General features: G+C 35.8%; 1 protein-coding gene and 4 long non-coding RNA genes across 8 annotated transcripts; 2 read left to right on the top strand and 3 right to left on the bottom strand.

The window, feature by feature from the left end:
* The first annotated feature begins 5,190 nt into the window (after nucleotides 1–5,190).
* LOC127956559 (uncharacterized) lies at nucleotides 5,191–8,146 on the top strand. Its single transcript, XR_008153595.1, has 3 exons — nucleotides 5,191–5,306; nucleotides 7,004–7,123; nucleotides 7,701–8,146. It is a non-coding gene; the product is annotated as an uncharacterized LOC127956559 (long non-coding RNA).
* A 2,531-nt stretch (nucleotides 8,147–10,677) lies between these two features.
* LOC127956553 (uncharacterized) lies at nucleotides 10,678–13,211 on the bottom strand. Its single transcript, XR_008153594.1, has 5 exons — nucleotides 12,603–13,211; nucleotides 12,315–12,420; nucleotides 11,800–12,085; nucleotides 11,465–11,615; nucleotides 10,678–11,358 (listed from the first exon to the last, which is right to left on the bottom strand). It is a non-coding gene; the product is annotated as an uncharacterized LOC127956553 (long non-coding RNA).
* A 336-nt stretch (nucleotides 13,212–13,547) lies between these two features.
* On the top strand, nucleotides 13,548–17,350 carry LOC127956362 (uncharacterized). 4 transcript variants are annotated; one of them, XM_052554229.1, is made up of 11 exons: nucleotides 13,548–13,620; nucleotides 13,916–14,087; nucleotides 14,167–14,568; nucleotides 14,659–14,747; nucleotides 14,833–14,949; nucleotides 15,906–15,957; nucleotides 16,054–16,104; nucleotides 16,254–16,298; nucleotides 16,392–16,462; nucleotides 16,551–16,611; nucleotides 16,867–17,350. In XM_052554229.1, exons 1-8 carry the CDS (start codon nucleotides 13,606–13,608, stop codon nucleotides 16,286–16,288), a joined length of 933 nt encoding a protein of 310 aa, XP_052410189.1. In that variant the 5' UTR covers nucleotides 13,548–13,605; the 3' UTR covers nucleotides 16,289–16,298; nucleotides 16,392–16,462; nucleotides 16,551–16,611; nucleotides 16,867–17,350. The 4 variants fall into 4 exon arrangements, with proteins under 4 accessions (XP_052410189.1, XP_052410191.1, XP_052410193.1 ...); XM_052554231.1 differs by lacking the exon at nucleotides 13,548–13,620 and having other exon boundaries at nucleotides 13,626–14,087; XM_052554232.1 differs by lacking the exons at nucleotides 13,548–13,620; nucleotides 13,916–14,087; nucleotides 14,167–14,568; nucleotides 14,659–14,747; nucleotides 14,833–14,949 and adding exons at nucleotides 15,106–15,245; nucleotides 15,344–15,409.
* Nucleotides 17,351–18,632: 1,282 nt separating this feature from the next.
* Nucleotides 18,633–20,967, bottom strand: LOC127956607 (uncharacterized). Its single transcript, XR_008153605.1, has 2 exons — nucleotides 20,878–20,967; nucleotides 18,633–19,882 (listed from the first exon to the last, which is right to left on the bottom strand). It is a non-coding gene; the product is annotated as an uncharacterized LOC127956607 (long non-coding RNA).
* A 2,003-nt stretch (nucleotides 20,968–22,970) lies between these two features.
* Nucleotides 22,971–23,697, bottom strand: LOC127956547 (uncharacterized). The gene is made up of 3 exons (XR_008153585.1): nucleotides 23,383–23,697; nucleotides 23,223–23,289; nucleotides 22,971–23,114 (listed from the first exon to the last, which is right to left on the bottom strand). It is a non-coding gene; the product is annotated as an uncharacterized LOC127956547 (long non-coding RNA).
* Nucleotides 23,698–24,600: the final 903 nt, after the last annotated feature.

Genomic DNA, 24,600 nt, shown 5'->3' with positions numbered 1-24,600 from the left:
GGCTAAACCCAGAAAATCCCATCAAATATAAAAATAGAAATACAGAAATATGACATTTAAAAAAAAATTAGAATGGTACTTTACCACTAGGTGGCGGCATGCCACTGCCTTAATGAGTGAGTCTTGTCTGTCATTTAATCAATGGATTCGTTGGAAACGGATGATTCAATCAGAAAAAAACTGTTTTAATGAATGGGCCAGTGAATCATTTACTCAAGCAAATTTATTCAGTTAACACCGCTGTGTGTTGCTGCAGAGCACAACAACATGCTTTGTTTGGAACCAATTCCTTTGCGAAATATGTCTTTTATTATCTTGTTTATTGCATTGTTGCCCTGACACGAAAAGTCTGCCACAGACCATGCTAACCAAACATTATAACCACTGTGTGTGTGTGTGTGTGTGTGTGTGTGTGTGTGTCCTAAACACTGTGCTACGAAACCGTTAACTGTTAGCTGTTCAAAATGTAACCTTAAATCAGACACAAAACCGAAAAAGAAATATAACACTATGATTAAAATTTGCAGATACCTGAAGCAGTTGTATCTTGGCGTTCAAGTGTTGGCTGGGGTGGTTTTACTTCCCTTTTTTTTTTTAATTTTGAAATTTTCAATTTTAATTTTTAAATAAATTGATCTAGTAAAATACAACACGCCAACAAACCGCCTTTCTCCAAAATCCAAAAGATCTCATTTAATTGGCTGGATTGTGCAGATGCTCATCGATGGTTGGCCAGTTTCATGTCAGTCAGAAGCACTCGTGTGAATGACACCGCGTAAATTGACAGACGTGAGAGTCGAGAGATATTTATCTATTTAATTAAATTCTAATATAAATTACTTTATTGGGCATGAAAATTCATTGATGGCATGGTGGTAATAAAAACATTCGGGGCTTTACTGAAAACACTCGGGGCTCCAGCCCCCTTAACCCACCCCTAACGCCGCCCTGGGTACAAATATTTATTTATCATCAATGAACTGTTTCACAAACACTTCCTGCTTCGATGTCCAGATCTGAATTAAAAAAAAAATCACAAACATGCTCCGAAGTGCCGCTCTGAAAACTTCGACCAAAGAATGTAAAAAATAAATGCATTTTAATATAGTAAAAATAATTAAGAATGGTCTTCCTCTATATTATATTAGCAGCCTAACTTTTAACGAGCAATGCACCATAAGATCACCTTTACACTATAAAAAACACTATATTTCAGCCAATATTAATAACCTCTATATAAAAAACAGAATACCGTTCTTACCAAATTCATTCAACACGTTATTAAATCATAATTAGTTTTTAAACACTGACAGGAACTTTCAGATCTGATTCCAAAGTTACTGCGTTTATAAAACAACTCTATGAAAGACTCAGATCACGTATCTAAAAATAAATCGTTATAGTAAAAGAGAAATAATAAGAGGAGTGAAGTTTTCTACTGTTCTGCTGTGTTTGGTCCTCACGCGCGTCTGACGCTCCGCGGCGCGTCTCCGCCCCTCACACGCGCGTTTACAGCGCTACATTAATCATCTGTGCTAATTATTATACATTTACTTCATTGTCAGCTTCAGGTACTTCATTTATTATTGTTCAATGAACTGTTTGAAACAAAAAAAGGTTGTATTTCAGTGTCTCTGCAGGGGATTATAGAGCAACAGCGCCACCTGCTGCCGACACGCGGTTATTGATAGTGATGCCACAGTCAAAAATCAGTAATAATTCAAACTTATCAAAATAAAATATATAAAATAATGATTTCTATTTTGATATCCTTTAAAATATCATTTATTTCTGTGTTAAAAAAAAAACGTAATAAATCATTCTGATCCCAAACTCTGAACGGTGTGTGTGTGTGTATGTGTGTGTGTGAGTGTGTGTGTGTGTGTGTGTGTGTGTGTGTGTGAGTGTGTGTGTGTGTCGCACTTACACACTAATCCCCGCAATAATAAACATGTTAAATACTCATCTGAGGAGGAATATAATTTATATAGGAGGATATAATTTGATATGCAACATTACCTTTTCTTTTCATAATCATATTTAAGAGTTCATGATAATTTCGATTCAACTTTATTTCTCAGTTGATAAATCTGAATCAACCGAGTCGCGAACAGGCTCCGAAGTGGCGATCTAAATCAACCAGTGTTTGGAATAACGGCGTTTAAAAGAACGGCGTTAGGTAACGACGTTATTTTTTCAGTAACGCGGTAATCTAACTAATTACTTTTCCCGTCGTTACAACACCGTTAACGTTACTGGACGTTAAGTGCGGTGCGTTACTACGCATTTATTTAATAAAGTATAATCCGAACGCACCCCTGGCTCACACAGCGAGTGAGCACGTGGCATAATGACGAGAGAAGCGGTTATGATTGGCTAAGGCAGAGTCATGTGTTTCATGGTACCCAATCAGAGCCAGTGTTTTTACACACATGCCTGCACACGCGGCTGCGCCAGCGGCGCCAAACACACACACACACACACACACACACACACGCAACAGCTACACAGAGATTCGCAGCAGCAGAAGAGTTGGCATTTTCAAGGTGGAGTACATACACACAGAGAATCGAAATTGCTTTACACTCAGACTCCGGTGCATACAGATAACATTAACATTAAAGTTAATGAAAAATCAAAGCGACAGGTTAAAAAAAAAAGCCTCACGTCCAAATATTAATTAATCACTAATGAACTGTTTGAAATTTTTTTATTTTTATTTTACATGTGCACAATCCCTCAACAAAACCAATGGGAAAAAATAAATAAAATAATAATAAAAATAATAATAAAATAATCAATAATGCCTCTATTTTTAAAATGCTCCTATTTAAGTTCTTTTTCCCTTTTTTATTTTTTTTTCGGGACCATAATTCTGATGAGCTGAAAAGGGCTTGATCAGTTCTGATCTGAATCAAATAACTCCCTAGTCCGATGTCCAGATCTGAATAAAAAAAATCACAAACATGCTCCGAAGTCCCGATCTGAATGAACCGAGTCGCGAACAGGCGCCGAAGTGTCGATCTGAATCAACCGAGTCGCGAACAGGCTCCGAAGTGTCGATCTGAATCAACCGAGTCGCGAACAGGCGCCGAAGTGTCGATCTGAATCAACCGAGTCGCGAACAGGCTCCGAAGTGCCGATCTGAATCAAAACAATCAACAATTCATTGTAAAAGAGTTCTATTATTTTTTAGAAAGAAAGCATACATTTTACTGACCACAAACTTTTGAACTCTAGTTTTTATTGTTACAAAAGACTTCTATTTTAAATAAATTCTCTTCTTTTTTAAATTTTCATTCATCAAAGAATCCTGAAAGAAGTATCACAGTCCAGCAGCACAACTCTGATAATAAATCATCATATTAGAATGATTTCTGAAGATCATGTGACACTGAAGAATGGAGGAATGATGCTGAAAATCACAGAAATAAAATAGATTTTAATGTATATTAAAATAGAAAAATTTTGTTTTACTTCATAATAATATTTCACTCCCCCCCCCCCTGTACTTTTGATCAAATAAATCAAGTCAAGTCTGCTAATATCAAAAAGATACTATGTCTATTTTTAAAACAATTGATAGCAAAATTCTGGAAGACATAGTGCAGCAACTAAAATCATCAACCTGTTGTCTTGACACACTTCCCACATCTTTTTTCAAAAGTGTGCTTGACTGCTTAAAAGCAGATCTCTTAGAAGTGGTGAATGCCTCACTTCTTTCTGGGACATTTCCAAACTCCCTAAAAACTGCAGTTGTAAAGCCCCTCCTGAAAAAGACCAATCTTGATAACACAATTTTGAGCAATTTTAGACCAATATCTAATCTTCCTTTTATAGGCAAAATTATAGAAAAGGTAGTTTTTAATCAGCTGAACAAATACTTAAACTCAAATGGATACCTGGACAATTTTCAATCTGGTTTCCGACCACATCACAGCACAGAGACAGCACTCATTAAGATAATAAATGATATTCGCTTAAATTGTGACTCTGGCAAAATATCGGTGCTGATATTGCTAGATCTCAGTGCTGCGTTTGACACTGTCGATCATAACATACTACTAGAGAGACTGGAAAACTGGGTCGGGCTTTCTGGGATGGTACTCAAATGGTTCAGGTCATACTTAGAAGGGAGAGGCTATTATGTGAGTCTAGGAGAGCATAAGTCTAAGTGGACGTCCATGACATGCGGAGTCCCACAAGGCTCGATCCTAGCACCGCTCTTGTTTAGCCTGTATATGCTTCCACTGAGTCAAAAAATGAGAAAGAACCAAATTGCCAACCACAGCTATGCTGATGATACCCAGATTTACCTAGCCTTATCTCCAAATGACTACAGCCCCATTGACTCTCTCTGCCAATGCATTGATGAAATTAATAATTGGATGTGCCAGAACTTTCTTCAGTTAAACAAGGAAAAACTGAAGTCATTGCATTTGGAAACAAAGATGAAGTGTTCAAGGTGAATGCATACCTTGACTCTAGGGGTCAAACAACTAAAAATCAAGTCAGGAATATTGGTGTGATTCTGGAGACAGACCTTAGTTTCAGTAGTCATGTCAAAGCAGTAACTAAATCAGCATACTATCATTTAAAAAACATCGCAAGAATTAGATGTTTTGTTTCCAGTCAAGACTTGGAGAAACTTGTTCATGCCTTTATCACCAGCAGGGTGGACTATTGTAATGGGCTCCTCACTGGCCTTCCCAAAAAGACCATTAGACAGCTGCAGCTCATCCAGAACACTGCTGCCAGGATTCTTACTAGAACCAGAAAATCTGAGCATATCACACCAGTCCTCAGGTCCTTACACTGGCTTCCAGTTACATTTAGGATTGATTTTAAAGTACTTTTACTCGTATATAAGTCACTAAATGACCTAGGACTAAAATATATTTCAGATATGCTCACTAAATATAAACCTAACAGAGCACTCAGATCATTAGGCTCGAGTCAGTTAGAAATACCAAGGGTTCACACAAAACAAGGGCAGTCTGCCTTTAGTTACTATGCCGCCCTCAGTTGGAATCAGCTTCCAGAAGAGATCCACCCGATTCGAACGTTATCACTCGATTGAATGGGGCGTTATCAGCGGTTATCAGCCCATAGCTATGGGCCAGGAGGGGCCTCCTGTAACTACTAGTAGGCTCAGAAGGGTGTGATCATCCATCCAAATGGTTAATCACCCACAAATATACAAGAGAAGACTCCAGATCCAATCCCAGAATTCCTGCTCACCTGTAATCGGAAGTCTACTGGACGAAAGCGGCAACATTGCGATATTTCCTGCTTAATATTTTCAGGTAAGACTATTAAAATTATAAAAATAAACTGTCAAAATTACTTTTTACACTCATACCGGCTTATTGCATATTGTGTATGCTCGATAACGCCTCACTGAAGCCAGATCATTGGACTAATGTAACCCATGTCGACTTGAGAGAAATATTAAACACAAGACGTATTTTACGACTGTTTGGAAACCTTGGGATCTTGACTAGAGTGTAAAATAAAGTTCTGTGGGTTTGGATCTATCTATCTATCTATCTATCTATCTATCTATCTATCTATCTATCTATCTATCTATCTATCTATCTATCTATCTATCTATCTATCTATCTATCTATCTATCTGTCTATCTGTCTGTCTCTCTCTTTCTCTCTATACTAGCTAGCTAGCTAGCTGTGTATATATTTATATAATTTATATATATATATATATATAGCTAGTTGTCTGTCTATCTGTCTGTCTCTCTCTTTCTCTCTCACTCTCTCTCTAAATCTTGCTAGCTGTGTATATATTTATATAATTTATCTATATATATATTTAGCTATCTTGAACTTGAACTTGAAAAATAAAACCCAAAGGTCTGTCTGTCTGCCTGCCTGTGTTACATTAATGTCTCTTTAACTAACTTTTTTGTCTCCCTTTACAGCATACATCTCCAGCTGGTTGCAAGGACTTCTGTGGCAAGTTTGTTTTATTACTTCCATGCTCTATGTCTTTGTTGAACTATCCAGAATTAGTTTTTGGGCTGTTTAGAATTTATTGTTCACAAATCTGTCTTGTGCAAGTTTCTCTCTGTCTGTGTTTTAGGTTGAAGATGGCCCAGAGAGGTAAGCCGTACAGTTACTAATCTAGAGCATTAGGCAAGAGTGTCTGAGAACGATGGTATGATCTGCAACAGTCTTTTTTATTACTGATTTATTACTGACTATCTATTTCTTTCTTTGTTGTTATTCAACAAGAGAGAACTCCCATTAATGGGAATCAAAAGGAAACCCTGAAATCATGTTTTAAGGATGGAATGACACGAGTTGGTTCAGAATTAATACCAAGAGCTGCATCAGTTACTGGTTTGGACACCAGTGTCGTAGAAATAAGGTTTACTTTTGTGCTACACTAACAAACATCATGTCAAATAAATAAATCATTCTGCTGCACTGCTTGTATAAATGATGTGTTTTGTTAACATTCGGTTTAATTGGTGTAATACCCTTTTGCTATTTTTTTGTTTTTCAGAACTGGATTGGTAATAACAATAGATTACAAATGACTAATGCTTCGTCTGAGCCCCGTCCACCAAAGGCCAAAGTTCACATTAGAGAGCTGTCGCATTACAATCATTTTTATAGGGACATATTTAAAAACAAAGGTGAGAAACAAAATTTAAAGACTGTTTTTATTTTTTTTATACTGAATTGTTTCTTTTCATACATGGTGGCCTTTTTGACATAAGGTTTATGAGGGTCATGAAGCGTCATGAAACAGATTTTCATGATAGTATTTGGGAAGTACTTCACTCACACAAATTGCATTCATCAGTTTAAGAATGCTGAGTGTATTGAAAAGAATCATCAGGGCATCTACTTTACATGTTATCTTGTTTTTACAGAGTTGTTACAGATAAATGGTTTTCACAACCCAAGTACTGATTGTCGTTGTATGAATTTACTTTAGAAAGGAGATGCTGACTCTAATGCGTTAAGTTTTTCCTCAGGCACAATGAATGATATTAAGGGCAGGTGCGCCACATTGGGGGAAGATGCAAAGCAGAAATACATTCAAGAGGCAGCAGCACTGAGGGCACATGGGCAGGCACAGGACACTAAACCCTGAGGTGAGGGATGCCCGAATTACAATGCACTTAAAGAAGCTGAAGTTAGAGGTTTGGAAACAGGATTCATTTGCTAAGCATTAGTGGTATTCTTAAAGTATTAGATGGAAGGATGATCAACAGCAATTGTGGTGTGTGCAGAACATTGTGTTAGACAACTGGATTGTTTATCTCTAGTTTTTATCATAATTTCAAATGAGTTTGTTACAAAAAAATATTCCAGCTGATTTTTGTTTACAAGGCTATCAACATCAAATATTCTCACATTGAAGAAATTGTCAAAGACTCATACCACCATATCAAACTTGAAGCAGCTGAAGAAAAAAGTGGTCATGAGATTTGTTAAATTAAAATGTAGTTACCCCTCTGTTTCAGGTTTGATTTACATCCATTTCTGAAACGAAAAACCCAGAGTTTTCCTAAAGATCTGAGATGAATTGATGTACAATACCCACATATTCCTTTGGCAACAGTTAAAAATGAACACGCTGCCTTTGAGATGTTGCTTTAAATATAGTGATGAGTATGATTTAAACTAACTCGCTTGACTTTCAAAATATTTGTGTTTTTTCTTTGGTAGATGGAGGCAATTTGTGCTGTGTCTGCTGCGTCCATTTTGATGATAAGAAGAAGAATGCAAGAAAGAAGTGGCATTCATGGTCTCAGTGCACAGTGTGCCAATCATGGTCACACACAGCACGTGGCTTTAAAAAGAACATGTGCCTTCACTGCCAGGGTCAAGACACCATGCAAACACCCTGAATATGTATCTTGTTCCTTGTTTGAGTTGTTTTTACTGTGTTGACGGCCCCCAACCCATCCATACAAACACACACACACACAATACATACATATGCTGCAAATTTATTGTAATGACCACACTTCACACGTAAGAAGAAAATTGTGATCTTTTTGTTATTTTCATTCACCCCATTTTTATTTATTATTGTTGTTTGTTGGCACCATCAATGTGTTCTCCTTTATACAGGACTTATGTGGGGACCAATAAAGTTATATTGTACTGAATTGAGTCTACATGTTTTTATATATATATATATACACACACCTGTTTCATCATTGGTTCAGTAGGGCTGGGTTTTAGCAAGGACCTCACCTTAATATTCACAACAGTGGGTCAGAGTATGATTTCATGTTATGATTAGATGCTTCACATAACTTTATATTTTTCACAGTTTTGCTGTCAGTAGGAGATGCTTGGCAAAAAATATATTGAAAAGATGGTTACTGGTACTTGTAGAAACTTTGGTATACAGCTGAACACTACAATTTATTTATTTTAAATTTAAATGGTTTCTATGGCATTGCTTACTTCCACTCTGAAGTATTTTCATCACAATTACTGTTACGCTTTTATTTTAATGATAAACATTTCAGAGAAAATGTGAAGGGTATCATTTTATCTGTGTTAAGGATATCAATTGTTTCTCCTTGGATTCAGATAAATAAAGTTTATTGTCAGTTTATGTGAGGGAGGACTGGTGTGTTCCACTTTTGTTTGCAGTTGTCTGCCGTGGGTAGACTACATTTAATTCAAAGTGCTGTCGGTCAATTATATTTATTATATATAATTAATTATTCATTTAAAATCTGATTAGTTTATCTGGTTTGCAAATTAGGCTTGTAAAATTATATATTTACTGAACATATAAAATATCTAGTATAGCCAAACTATTAATTACATTGCATCTAGATGAATGCAAAGAAATTAATTGACATGCTTTCAAACATGCTTTTTAAATGACACATGAGTTTTGGTAACATGGACTGAGAAAACATTTAATGATCTTCTGCTCAGAAACCTTGTAAAAACTTTAACTTTTACCAGCCATTACCAGCAATCTTCAAATTATCTTATTTTATGTTCAGCATAAGAAAGCAACTCATACACGTTTGGAATGACATGAGGGTGAGTAAATGATGACAGAATTTTCATAGATAGCATATATATATAAGCCATGTGTGTACCAAACAGAAATGCAAAATGAGTCTCTGTGTGTGTGCGGACAAGGTATTTGTCATGTTGTGGGTTCATAAATCTGTTTACAAAGTCAGAAACAAACAAACAAGCAAATAGCTTCTTTTTATATAGGCTATGGCTATTGAGCCTTCAAATAGCTCTCTGAAACTACACCCGAGATGGCTTGTGCATGTGAAATGAGAAAATTAAAACTTTGTCGTAGAGCTAAACCATATACATTGTTAGAAAGGTCTTGACCCAGAGAGTAACATATGTAAGTATGAAGATTCTACATGGCTCTTGTTTTGAAATACTGACCTTTGAAACATCACCTTGGTGCATATTTGAAGGCTTATAATAAAGCAATAAAAAGGGCTACACACATGGGACTAACTGTTATAGAGAGCTCTTGTCCTCATGTATGATGTGAATATAGTCAACAGCTTGGGATATTGTCAAATCTGGTTAAAAGTAATTTGAACCCATTTAAAATTTAGACATTTAAAATCTGATTACATAGATATGTTTACAATCCGCCTAAACTCCACATTGTACTCTCAACTCACTATTTGCAATATCCAATTCTAAGAAATACACGATTTTTTTAAAAACTACAATTCCCTATAGCTACTCAATGCAGCTTGATACAAATCAAGCACTGCAGTTGTAGTTTATCTGGTTTGCGAATTAGGGTTGTAAAAAGATATATCTACTGAATATATCAAATATCTAGTACAACCAATCTATTAATTACGCTGCATCTAGATGATTTACGTTAAGAAAATCTAAATATATTTGTTTATTTAAGATTTTTTAGCCGAAATGTAGAACCCGCAAACCCCGCCCACAACACAATGCACTTCCGTAACCTTCTGCTACCAAAAATGTATTTCTCTGAATCGAAGGAGAAATGTGCAAAAGTTATATTAACATATCTTATTGTTGAGTTATCTGTTTGTTGTTGTTTTTTCGTGGACAAATGTTGAATTTATCATTAAAAAAAAAAGTGTCTTTTTGAGCGGAACTACGTTATGCAAGCCACGTGGTTTCAGCGATAGCAGCGTAACCACCATGGCAACGAACAACGAACAAACTAAATGTAATATACATTCACTGAAAGAAGAAAGTGAAAATAAAATGAAAACAGCCAATGGGAAGAAGAGAAAAAAAAATCAATAACATAGGCTTGGATCTGGAGAATTTCAAGCCAATAACAGTTATGTAGGAACCTACTGTATGTAGCACACTGTCACATACGGATTATGTCTGTAAATTCATTGCATGTTATTTATTAAGTAATTTACTTTTCATTGACTTTAAATGTGCTGTGAATAAGTGCAGAGCACCATGGCTGAAAACATGGCTGTAACTCGTAGAGTCAATACACCTCTATGTTCCCTTTTATTTTATTTTTTTACAAACTCATAGTTGCTTCAGAGGATTCAAGATCCAATAATTTATTGTCATTTCAACTCAGTCGAAGGGGATTTTGATGGTGAGCTCACAAAAAACAAAACACCTCCCACACATTTGTACATTACAGTAAATAACACATTACATTATGGTAAACACATTTTTTTTTTTTTAGATTAGATTCAACTTTATTGTCATTATGCAGAGTACAAGTACAGAGCTAATGAAATGCAGTTAGCATCTAACCAGAAGTGCAAGAATATAGTGTTTTATATACATAAAAGTGCAGAGTAAGTAAAGCTATGATATACAGAAAGTACAGTGGAGTTGCTATATACAATATTGATCAGAGTATATACAGAATATAAATATGAATGCAATGTAGGGATTGTATGTACATTATGAACAGAGCAAAGAAGGATTATATATATGTTATGAAGAGCAGGAACGTGAGAACAGTGGTAATAAATACAGTTGGATGAGTGTGCAAAAATATTGTTGAACAATGTATTCTATGCAAAATAACAGTAGTGCAATATTTTTTATAAAAATATTTTACTGTGCTTGTACAGTAACAATTATAGACAGTTTATTTTTTAATTTTGTACTCATACAGACAGACTAGTGGGGATATGTATGCTTAAATACAGTGCCTAAGCTTTAAAATAGATCAGACCTAGTAAAACAACATGTCTGCACAAGTAACGCAGTAAAGTAATTAAATTATTTATATATTATAATTATATGTCTATAATGTCTTGTACATGTGGGTGAAACATCACAGTGGCTTGATGTCATTTTCTTTCCAGCTGTTGGAGACCTTGAATGAGAGCAGCTTACTGCAGTCCTACAGATTTAAGGAAAACATAGATTTATGGGAGGAATAGTGATCTTTTTCACAAGTTTAATTAATATTTCATGGACTTGATTGAAATTCTGCAACAATGATTAACCTCTTGAGGCTTTGAGCTGTCAAGATGTGATAGCAGGTATTCCTCTAAACATGCTGGTTCTGTGTAATGGATCAACCGCACTTGTACCAGAGCTTTGATTCCTCACAAGGCCAAAGTTTGCATCCAATGTGACAATCATATCTCCATCCGCCTGGAAAACAAACACTTACAGTAACACTGGTTGTGTACCCGCACCAGGTTTATACATTTATACTATTACTATTCTATTACAATACTACATACACAAATTAACTTTTAAGTTTGATATTAATTCAGATTTTATTTCTATGCCATTAATTTAATCAAACAAGAACCACGCTGGAATTATAACCAACCTTTGGACATGCTGGGCATATTGTTCCATCATTTAATTGTGGGCAAATATCAACCAAACTTCTTTGTCGGAAGTGGTGATGCCTAAAATGGGATATGGGGTGTTGCAAAAACCCTCAACAGAAACCTGACACTCCAGTGCCAGAGAAACAGAAAGCTCTAGCAGAGGGATGGAGAAGGCTGTCTGTCTGGGGCTTGTGGCTGTTGCTGGTCAGAGCCCATATCTCAGCAGAGTACAGGTTTCTGGTTAACACGCACACATGGTGACTGTAACGGTGCAGAGCCGTCCTGCCAAATATAAAGAGCAAAATAACATAAAAACATAACCTAGTAGTACTATAGAGACTACCATATCAGTATAAATTAAATTAAATGTATGCATTTAGCAGACGCTTTTATCCAAAGCGACTTACAGTGGATTCAGGAAATCATTACTCCACATGTAATAGGATTGAATTCCTTAACCTGTCAATAAAATTAAATACATTAAGATTTTGTATCAGGTAAAATGACAAACCTGTGCTGACAATGACCTTCATGTCCTTTGTGTACACAGCATGGGTGCCATGGGCTTCAGGTAAATATAAGAATAACCCCAGGGAGGATGGCTCATAGTAAACATTCTGTAAGAAAGATGGATAGCTCTAATGTTTTTAAAACAACAAACTTGTGACACTAACAGTTGATACTGCATAGTGCTAAAACAATTTGAAGTATCTAATGAATCTGTTGACATTACTGTGAGTTTGCTGTCTGTATGCAAGTATAGCAATAGCAATGTAAGACTGTATGCTATTGTTCTTACATTCCACTTTTCAGGAAGATGCAGTGAATTTCTGTGAATCCTCTTCAGGCAAACCTCACAGAACACTGTAGTGGAGCTGCACTCAATGCACCTATAATCAGCATGTTCTCAGCAGACAACACACTGGGTAGTGATCGGTGCTGAACATTCAAACGTCACCTTAAGCATCTCATCCTTGACTGCATCCCAGGCATGAAGCTCTCTCTTCTTTGCCTTACTGTATGCGCTCTCAGAACAGCTTGGTGTCGCATCATCAGGTTCAGCAGGTTGAGATGTAATAGAAGGGTCTGAAGAGTGGGTCTGTTTGTAGCTGGGCTGGGGAAGACCTTGACTGAGGTAAGAAAACTTGCAGGGCCCGCGATAGACCTCCTCACCAACTTAATTTTAACGTTCCTGAAACGTGTGCTCATCTTAAGTGCTTTTCCCATATCTGAAATCAAAATATTTGGCAATTATTACATAAAGCAAAGTGCAACCCGTACCGTACTTCTTATCACAGCCTAAAAGACAGAAACACATGAGTGAAAATGGGATGCAGTCAGATGAGGGATATTTGGTGCGATAGTTAGATAGATCCAGCTAGCTAGATAACTAGATATATAGATTGCAAGATAGATAGATAGATAGATAGATAGATAGATAGATAAATACACATCAAGCTAGATCTACATCTATAGATAGATTATATAAATAGATAGATACACAGCTAGCTAGATCTACATCTATAGATAGATTATATAAATAGATAGATACACAGCTAGCTAGCTATATATATATAAACTGCTCAAAAAATAAAGGGAACACTTGTGTGTTATATTGTGTTGTTAAGTATTCCCTTTATTTTTTTGAGAAGGTATATAGATAGAAAGACAGAACAGACAGCCAGACAGATAGACAGATCCTAAGCTTCCCAATAGTATCCATCTGCAGACCCGCAGCACAGCCGTTTTAGAACCGCCGTTTCAGAACCGGAAGTGAGGGGCGGAGCTATTAACACCTAGAAATGGCGGAGAGCACGGTGAGTACTTTTGCTGTCATATGGTGAATAATTTTCATTAGTTTTCACAAGTTTTTATTAGGTGTTTATATTTAATTTGTGATTGGCTTCATTGTCTTATTGAATCTTCAATTTGTTGTCGTTTTTAAGGTGTAGAAGTTTTCTGCGGATGTTTTGATTAATCTCGTGTTGTAAATGGGCCTTGCATATGAATAGTTTGTTCTCGTTTCACCTGTTGTATGCATTGTTTGTGAAATAATGTTACCGTATAGTTTAGCTATTTTAATCCCATTTGTCGTGCTTTCATCTCTTATAGAGACATATAACTATTCAGAATGGTGACGCATTACCTGAGCTGCAGCAGTGCAACAAGTGTTGCAGCAATTATCACTGCCCTTTTTGCGCGGCCAGCGTGTTTAAGCCAGCCAAACTGGTCAAATTAAAAACCCATCTTCAAAGCCACTTTAACAAGGCAGTAGTCTGTGGAGGTATCTTGATTTGTTTAATATGTACTTACAATATATTATTGTGTAATAGGTTACCAATTTACTTATTAATTTATTTTAGGCTATACTATACACAGATGTGGACTAGGATGTAGACCAGCTCTACATCACCACTGTCCATACTGTGAAACAACAATTTTAAAGAGAGGTGATTTTGAAAAACATGTACAGGTTTGCAAAAAAACCCCACCTCCAACTTCAGCCACAATTCCATCTCCAACCACTGCAGCATTGACCACACCAGCTGTGAGAGGGAAACCATCTCCTACCACTGCAGTTCTGACCACACCATCTCCAACCACTGCAGTGCCAACTACACCAGCAGTCTTCTCAGGAAGGGTTTGTGTAAGGCCTGTGATCAGAAAAAGATGCCCAGTTTCGGACATCTCTATAGACGAGCTAGTCCCCACAGACATTGAGATGGAGCATGTTACCCCGACATCAATGACGGTCCCAACCAGTAGTAAGTGTAAACCTGTATAAGTTTTAATATATCATAAAGCTGTAATGCATAAAGTTGTTGTATGTAATTTTCAAATTTTTATTATTACAGCAGAAACTGAAATGGTGTGTAATTATAAATGCCTGTCTGCCAGTAGAGATTGTTGGGATTGTGTGCCAACTCATAGGCAATCAGTAATGGTATGTGAAAGGTATTCGGTTTTATTTGATGTTGCAATGGCAAACCAAAAATGGTTTTTTTAATCATTTTTTTCTTCTCTCTAAGCTTGAATGGGCTTTGGGGACAGGCGACCAAGATGAGACAATTGCTGAAGTTGGAAACGTGGTTCTGAAAAGAAAAGATTTCTGGACTCTCGGTCTCAATGAGCAGTTGGAGGCAACAGTAAGTTGATACAAAGTAACATACAATAATATTAAGAAATGACTGTGACTCTTTACAATTTTCTTTTAAAAAAATTCAGATTGCAAACAGCTGTCTTGAAGTAATTACTTTGGTCTCTATGGAACGAGTAAGTATTTGTATAAAGCTGCAAATAACCTGAGACATAGTTGTCTAGCTTGTTTATAGTCTTACATAAGTACGTTATGTTGTAGGGAATGGATGTGTGGACAGCTAATGCATATGTTGTGGTGACCTGGTTGCCTCCAAATAATCTGGACCCATCCTTGTCATTTCCAGTGAGGCCACAAAGTTACATACCATTTACAGCAGTGACCAATTTTATTTTAACCATCTGAATGTTTTTTTTGTTTTTATATATATGTATTGTTTACAGGATAACATTGCACTAAAAGACTGCATTATCTTCCCTGCTTGGAAGCCAGGACACTGGATGTTGTGTGTATGTCATTTGTGATCTAGCTATTTAACTTTCAAAAAAATTAACTGTCAAAAAAAATTTACTGTGTTTGTCTTATCACAATTCAGAAATACAATTTCATGATTTGGAAGAACTAACATTTTTTTGCAGGTCATGAAGCCAAAAGATAGACACATGTTCTTCCTAGATTCAACCAATCCATATGGGTTGGGTGATGGGAGATATATGAAAGCTTTCAGGTTGCAAAAATAAAATAGTGAAAATGTTCAAGGTTCTAAGTTCAGGCTTGCTGTTCAAGGTTCGCTGTTCAATGTTTGTGTTCAAGTTTTGCTGTGTTCTGTGCAAGAGTTTAATAAGCTTGCTTAATGGTTACTTGCATGATGTTCTGTCTTTGCATGGTGTGACAGTTTTTACAAGAAAGACCCAAATACTGTTGACTGCTATGGTTTCAGAGCATCAAACTGTATGTAATTTTGCATATTAGCAAATATGTTTATTATGTGTATTTTTGTTGCAGCAAGATGACAGCCAAAATTGCACCTGGAACATGGATGCTAATAAAAAACAAGGTTGGTTATAGGAAGTATGCTAAAGTTGGGATAGTGGGAAGTGTCAAACATTGTAAAAGGTTTTTTTTTTTATATTTTATTATTATTTTTTTTTAGGATATCCCCCAACAGATTGGTGGTGTGGACTGTGGAGTCTTCATGTTGATGGTATTGTTTTATTTATAACTAAATAATTACACCATAATTGGTTTATTTATGAGGAACAAGGCAGGTTTTTTTATTATTGTTTTGCATTTACAGAGTGTGTGTGTGTGTGTGTGTGTGTGTATAATTTGTTTTCTTTTTTTTTATTCCAGTATGCTCTACATCTTGCCTTGGGAGCACCCTTTGATTTTACATCTGTAAGTAATTATAAAGGTAAATGTGTTTAACTGATGTTGTTGTAGCTGTTAATATTTTAATATTTCAGTTATTTTTTTTCCTTTTTCTTCCAGTGTGACATGCCAAAGATTCGGAGATGGTGGACTCTAATTCTTTTAGAGAACTTTGGGGTTTTCTCTGAAAGGTAAATACTGGACATTTCCTCCAGCCCACCATTACATTTGCACCCCCTTCTGATCATTTTTAAATGAACCAAAATATGTATATTACAGTGCAGATACCCTTCAAGAGGCTCTTCCACACAGAGAACCAGCTGAGCTTAGCAGCAGTGAGGTATGTCTCAGATATAAAGCCCATATATACACACATATGTACAGTTGAAGTGGATCAAAACCTTTCATCAAAGTTGTATTAAAATCAAAACAATAACCATTCTTGTCTTAGGACAACTTACTGATTAACTCTTTTGATCCACTTCAAATGTTGACTAATCACACACAAATACATGTAAATACATAAATGCATACATATATAAACATCTGTAAGAAATGTAAAAATTAATTTTTTCTTTAATATTCTGTAATCAAGGAGCTACCAGTAATCCGAGACATGGCAGAAGCTGTGAAATGGATTGATTCCAATAACCATCTGCTCAGAGGGCCGGTGGAAGAGCCTCTTTTCCTCACCATGACTGAGGAGGAAAAGGAAAAGGCCCTCAATGATCTCAGTGAAAGCACAGACTCTTCGAGGGAGCCCTTTACGTTTCTTTTTCAGTTCAGGGATGACATGGAATTAGTTATACAAGAATGTCATGACAAAATGGGCCTAAAACTGAACTGTTCATTTGATACATTTTAATTTAAATTAATGCCATATGGTCATGACAATGTGTGAATTGTTTGTTTTGTAAATTGTCATTTTCATTTTATACAAAATTGTCATGGCAAATTGTTTAGCAAGTTTATTCCATAAACTTTAATTATCTAGTTTTTGATTTGTTTCTTTTAAAATTTTGTGTGTTTGAAGATTTTTACAGCAATGTTTTAATTTTTTTGTAGTGAAATGCATGATACACATGTTCTTTGCTTTGAAGTATATTTTTTTATGTTGTGATTAAAGTATATTTCATATAAAATGCCTTAAGTTTCAATTAATTTTTATTATCTCGAACTCGAGGAAATAGCTCACGTAATGCAATTAAATGAATAAGTATATACAATTATATTAAACAATTTTTTTTTAATGTGTCGTTGTAACATGCGCACATAAAGTATAACGTTTCTTATGAATAAAAGCCAATTATACTTCAAAACCGTGGGTGGCGCTGCTCTGGCAAGTACGTAAGCTCCGCTCCTCGCTTCCGGTTCTGAAACGGCGGTTCTGAAACGGCTGTGCTGCGGGTCTGCAGATGGATATATCTCAAGCTTCCTGATATAGGATCAAATCCAGACAAGCTTGTTTCAAACCCACAGAACTTTATTTTACACTTTAGTCAAGATCCCAAGGTTTCCAAACATCCGTAAAATACATCTTGTTTAATATTTCTCTCAAGTCGACATGGGTTACATTAAGCCTATGATCTGGCTTCAGTGAGGCGTTATCGAGCATACACAATAGCCTGTAAGAGTGTAAAAAAGTCATTTTGACAGTTTAACTCGAAACTAAATTCCCCCATTAGCTTCAGACGTAAATACACACTCAGATTAGCAACATTAATGCTCACATAAAGCATGTAACGTTAACATAACAACACGCTAATAACGTAATATGGTCTAGCGATAACGTTTGCAGACACATCGCAATACGGTTATCTCATGTCAACAATAATGACACGCAATACGAGTGTATGTATTGTTTTCCATTACAGTTTAAATGCTCAGTTTTATAATTTTAATAGTCTTACCTGAAAATATTAAGCAGGAAATATCGCAACGTTCCCAGCTAACACAGTTACGTTGTGACGACGTAACTGGACCAGACCATATTCGTTGCAGCGACATCCCAAATAACGTTCCAGTGACGTAACTTTGTGATTCCCATATCCGTCGTGGCGACGTTATAGTGGAACGTCGCTGGAACGTGATGAGTACGTCCTGACGACCAAACTGGCACATTATGAGGACGTGACATTACAGGATCATATTGGTAATTCATATATTCACCTCACCATTACCTTGAAATACATAAAGAACTAATAAACTCAATCCATCTCTGGTGCAAAAAATAAACCTTATGAAATCTAATTGTAATCTAATTATAGGGGATTCATAGTTAATACATTAATTACATACATGCAATGCAAACAAATACAAAAACATTACATTCTAATATAAAATAGACAAAAACACGCTGCATTCATTCACAAATCAATATTTATTCAGCACTACTTTGTACAAATACGAAGCCAAAACATTTTGAACATCGCACCTGTTCTTTAAACATGCAAAATGTTACTAAGTTATGAGCACAGAAAACTAAACACATCAATTCATAGATTACACAATATAAACAATAGAAAATTTTTGTCTTAAAGATGGGGAGATGGTTAATGACGTTATTAGTGAAAATTAAAAATAATTATCAGTAAACTTATTGATACAACATAATTTAGTGCAACAAAAAGTACATGATAAATAGATATGAAACAATTCAGCAGATACTGCACCGAGATACTGCACAAAGTAAAACTGTGAGCGTCGTATATGAGGCTCCTGGTATAGATGTCTGGTGGTGATGTGCTTTAATTACACGACATGCAGGGAAACATTTAGGCTAATTCATGCACACGATTTTCTATTTCATTCCCTCGATTTGCTAAAACGTGTACACTATTTATACATCAAGAGAACGAATTAGTAAATTGTGCATACGATTTAGCAAATCAATGAAATGTAAAAGTAATCGTGCACGTTTTAGTACATAGAGGGAACGAATTAGTAAATCATGGACATGATTTCTTTCTTTTTCTTGCATGTCATGATCAGGGCTCTGTGCTCACTATCAGAGGATAAAACTAAACAATAAAGCAATTACCAAAGAACCATAATTTTTGAGCTTCTCAGAAGAAAAACATTCATAAAGCGTAAAGATATGAAAAATGAACAATATAGAGATTTCTAGCATCTCTCCTGTATTATTTGTCCCACCCGAAAAAACAAAGTTTTTTTAAGAAAATGAGCGTATTGACTTTCTCAGAAGAATCTGTGATCTCTGATTACTGACTGTGGAGAAGACTCTTTCAGACAGTGCTGAGGAGGCAGAGTTAGGTGCAGGACAGCTGATAGAGAAGAGGAAGAGTGTGTTTCTTACCCCAGCAGCAGAAGACAGGCTCTTCTGAGGGAAGGACAGGAGGCTTGATGCAGTGTTGTGCTGTAGAACAAGGCTTCTTCTCAGCACCTGATCTTCTTCAGAAAAGAGTTCCTCTAGTGTAGAGTCAGACACACAGACTTCTTGCAAACTGGAATCTTTTAATAACATTTAGCATATTATTGTAGCCATGTTCATTGTTTTTATTATAACACATGGCAAGCTTATGAGAAAATTGTTAAACGTGTTCTTCCTCCTCTTCTTCATCCTGGGCCTGCTGTCAACATCCTTCTCTGAGCTGAAAGGGAGGATCATCTTGTTAATGTTGCTCATGTATGTTCACAACCAGTCAAAAATCTGGAATCTTTTCTTTATGGTTTTCAAGAGAAGTCTCTTCTGCTCACCAAGGCTAGATTAATTTGATAAAAAATTAAATTTAAATTGTAAAAAAAAAAAAAATTTTTTGAATATACTTAAACATATTTATTGAAATAATTATGAGGCAAAGCTGAATTTTTCAGTAACTTTACTCCAGTCTTCAGTGTCACATGATCTTTTTCATATACTGATTTGCTGATCGGGAAACATTGCTCATTATCACAAATCAGTGCATTTACATGCACCCAATCGCATTATTGGCGCTATGATCAAAGTGTACATCTGCTCATGACATACATGATGTGAATCACATCTGCAGTTAGCTTACTACGGTTGTTAGTTCCACTGAACTCTATTGGTAACGAAGGAACTTTTTGAACAAAGTTGGTTTTAGGGAAGCGCACCCCATATTAGAAATGATGGGGAAGAAAACTTAGCATTTCTGGAAAGTTGAATTTTTTCTTCATTATTATTTTATAAAACACAAAGTTCAAAACATTGAAAAAAAAGGTAATCTTTTGTAAAATTACAAAAGTCTTCTCTACCACTGGTTTTCAATTTTATGCATTCTTGCTATTAGCCACCCCCCCCCCCCCCCCAAATAAAATAAATAAATAAAATAAATAATAAATAAATATAACTGTAGTGTAGACAAAATGTTTGGGCAGCACAACTGTTTCCAACACTGATAATAATCAGAAAAAATTATTGAGCAGTAAATCATCATATTAGAATAATTTCTGAAGATCATGTGACACTGAAGATTGGAGTAATTAATGCTGAAAATATAGCTGTGCATTATAGAAATAAATTCAACTTTTAAAATATATTTAAAACTTTTGACCAGCTGTGTACATTGGCACATTTAAATGAAAACTCAACTTGTAATAATGCACACATTCTCAAAGAACTTACATTCTGGTGATAACTTCCTTCCCTCACTGCTGTCAGTTCCCTTCAGTCATTCCCAGACCTCCTTGTTTTTAATCTTTCCCTCAAATCTACAGAAACAAACATCATTTTACAGACAATTTGGATAAGTCACGAATTGCAATAGTTATATAACTATAATCACAATGCTAAATTATACATATATAATTATAAATATATATTGAATCGGCACACAAGTATCGGGATAGTATTGAATTGGCAGATTAGCATATCATCCCATCATAGTTACTACAGTCAAAACAATGAAACTCTCTTCAAGAGCGCACAATAACTGATATTTAAAACTGTTAAAAGAAAAGGCTCAAAATATTGCACACATATAATACATCTTCCTTTGGTGTTTTGAATATTTCTGTGAGTAATGCTACACGCTGTGACTTTGTGTTGCTTCAAGTGCATCATTCTGCGCACTGGTTGTGTTTACGTGCTGCACGCTGTATAGGAGCCATACCCTTTCGTATTATAATACATTAGCACAATGAAAGATTCTTGTTCTGTCCCATCTACCATATGTTGCTGCCTTCATTACTGTGCTATACATTTAAAAGAAATGTATTTTACACACACACACACATATATATATAGACGGTTTCAACGACAACAACATAAACAAACGTTACTGCGCGTGCGCGCTTTTGTGGACCTAACCTAACCGGTAGACTCCAAATAGAATCAATAACAACAGCCAAGTCCCTCTAGAGTAGATATTTTTTGATAACAAACAAAATATGTTTGCTGCGTGGATCAGGCGGACTTGATGAAAATGCAAATTCATCCTTTGCCAGCAGGAGATGTTTTAAAGCATAGACATAAAGCCCGAGAAATAGAGGTTTCCCCGGTAACAGCTGTAAACAAAGCAGAGCTACGCTCACACGCTGCTTTATCAGGCATATAACATGCAAGTCTTCCTTCAGAAATACAGCGATATAAAAACACCTGTGCCTCGTTTTGATATTTAAACATATAAATGTTAGGAATTATTAAACGTGCAGTACGTAACGTTACTCATGTTTATTCAACAAAGCCTTTTTGAAAATCGATCAGTTTTAAAATTGTGGCGAGTCTCCAAAAATAAATAAATGTATGGGAAACATCCCGCAGCACAACCACCTGAGCCCAACTTCAGTCTACTCATCACCTTGCCTTTAACTGCATCAGTTTGAGACCAAAGGTTTGGACACACCTTCTCATTTAAAGAGTTTTCTTTATTTTCATGACTATGAAAATTGTAGATTCACACTGAAGGCATCAAAACTATGAATTAACACATGTGGAATTATATACAAAACAAAAAAGTGTGAAACAACTGAAAATATGTCATATTCTAGGTTCTTGAAAGTAGCCACCTTTTGCTTTGATTACTGCTTTGCACACTCTTGGCATTCTCTTGATGAGCTTCAAGACGTAGTCACCTGAAATGGTCTTCAACAGTCTTGAAGGAGTTCCCTGAGAGATGCTTAGCTCTTGTTGGCCCTTTTGCCTTCTGTCTGCGGTCCAGCTCACCCCTAAACCATCTGGATTGGGTTCAGGTCCGGTGACTGTGGAGGCCAGGTCATCTGGCGCAGCACCCCATCACTCTCCTTCTTGGTCAAATAGCCCTTGATGCAGCATTAAGGTTAACGATTAATCGATTATTTGATTGTTAATTTAAACGACGATCGATCATGGAAATGATTGAAAATTGACATCCCTACACTAATCACATTAGTTTTCTGGTATTGCATGCACTTGATTGGCTTGCGTCTGCGCTTGGGTATTTGCATAAGATGTTCTGACTGGAGGACGGCTGCATTGGTGCTTGAAAAGTCTTCAACTTCTATTTAGAATTAATTTCTAGAATTAATTTCACCATCCTTGACGTCACTTCATTTAAAAGTAAACGAGAGGCGTTGACGCCCCGTGTGATGGGGCGTTATATGTCTGGATACCGCTACACAAATCTTTCAACAACGAGAAATGTAGTTCCTGCACGGACTTACATCCAGAACAGCAGAATGGTCAGGATGACCTGAAACACATAACCAACTGAAATCAATTTAAAAGTATTTAGTCTTGCCTGAGTGATGCTGAAACAACCAGGTTTAGTTTTTCACCCAGGAGAAACTGCTTCCTGTGGAACAGTCTCCATGAAGAATGATCTCTTGATCCTGGATCCTTGCTGCCATCCACGCAGAGATGATTTGGAGGATATGTGGTTGTGTCTAAAGGGTAATGAATCAATGTTACAAGAATACTGATAGCAGCACTATTGATCCTGTACCTTATGTAAATGTTTTCAGTACTGAACAAGTCAGGAACCAAATTACTACCAGTTCTTGAAACCCATCTCTACTTGTAATAGTTGTCTTGTTGCTGCTGCCCAGACTGTCTCTTCCCCTGATGATAAATATATGTGTTCATTTTAAAGCAATAAATAATACATTTAAATTACTAGGTGGTAACAAATATATTTCCTTATAAGGAACTCACTGAATCATGGACTCAACTGGTGGTTGTCAGGCCCTAAGAAAGTGAACAATTTGTTTACTTTTTGTGAAACGAAAGTATCAGATCAATTTGAGAATTAAACTAGCATTAAAAAGCATGCATGTGAAAAACACCATCAACACCAATAATGAACAGATGACAGAATTTACAAGCCTGCCACTTGAGGGAGAAAAGGGGAAATTATTAATCCCACATAACGTTACACTGAACATGATTTCGGCAGCCTCGGTCTAATTAACGTTAAACTTTATATTTAACGTTATATCGGATTATATTCAAGTTCACAGCATGGATAGCATGAGCATCATAAAGCTCGAGCAGCAAGTATTCAAACAAACTAATTAACGTTACTACGGTTAAAAATTTAATTATTAGAAAGTTAACACTGTATAGTTTATAGTGATAAATTTCAAATAATTTAAAACAGGTAAGGTTAAATTCGATTTTTACAGTTAACGTTACCTTAGACCACCTCTGAGACTGCTTTTGAGCTAATTAACGTTAATGTTAATTTGTTCCGTACTCTCTTTCATTAACAAACATTATCACCATTTGCTAAGTAAATTGTTTATTTTATTGTTCTTAAACTGATGGCATATATATATATATAAAAGGGCCTGAGTCCCGTGCAGGCTCTACTCCACAGTTCTGATCTGAATCAAATAACTCGCACTTCCTAGTCCGATGTCCAGATCTGAAAAAAAAAAAAAAAAAAAAATCACAAACATACTCCGAAGTCCCGATCTGAATGAACAGAGTCGCGAACAGGCTCCGAACTGTCGATCTGAATCAAAACAATCAACAATTCATTGTAAAAGAGTTCTATTATTTTTTAGAAAGAAAGCATAAATTTTACTGACCACAAACTTTTGAACTCTAGTTTTTATTGTTACAAAAGACTTCTATTTTAAATAAATTCTCTTCTTTTTAACTTTTCATTCATCAAAGAATCCTGAAAGTAGTATCACAGTCCAGCAGCACAACTCTGATAATAAATCATCATATTAGAATGATTTCTGAAGATCATGTGACACTGAAGACTGGAGGAATGATGCTGAAAATCACAGAAATAAAATAGATTTTAATGTATATTAAAATAGAAAAATTTTGTTTTACTTCATAATAGTATTTCACTTCCCGCCCCCCCCCCCCGTACTTTTGATCAAATAAATCAAGTCAAGTCTGCTTTATTGTTAATTT

This window comes from Carassius gibelio, chromosome A3 (genome assembly GCF_023724105.1).
Source record: "Carassius gibelio isolate Cgi1373 ecotype wild population from Czech Republic chromosome A3, carGib1.2-hapl.c, whole genome shotgun sequence".
NCBI classification, from domain to species: domain Eukaryota; kingdom Metazoa; phylum Chordata; class Actinopteri; order Cypriniformes; family Cyprinidae; genus Carassius; species Carassius gibelio.
Note: the sequence above shows the minus strand (reverse complement) of the source record. Positions and strands in the feature narration are given on the sequence as shown.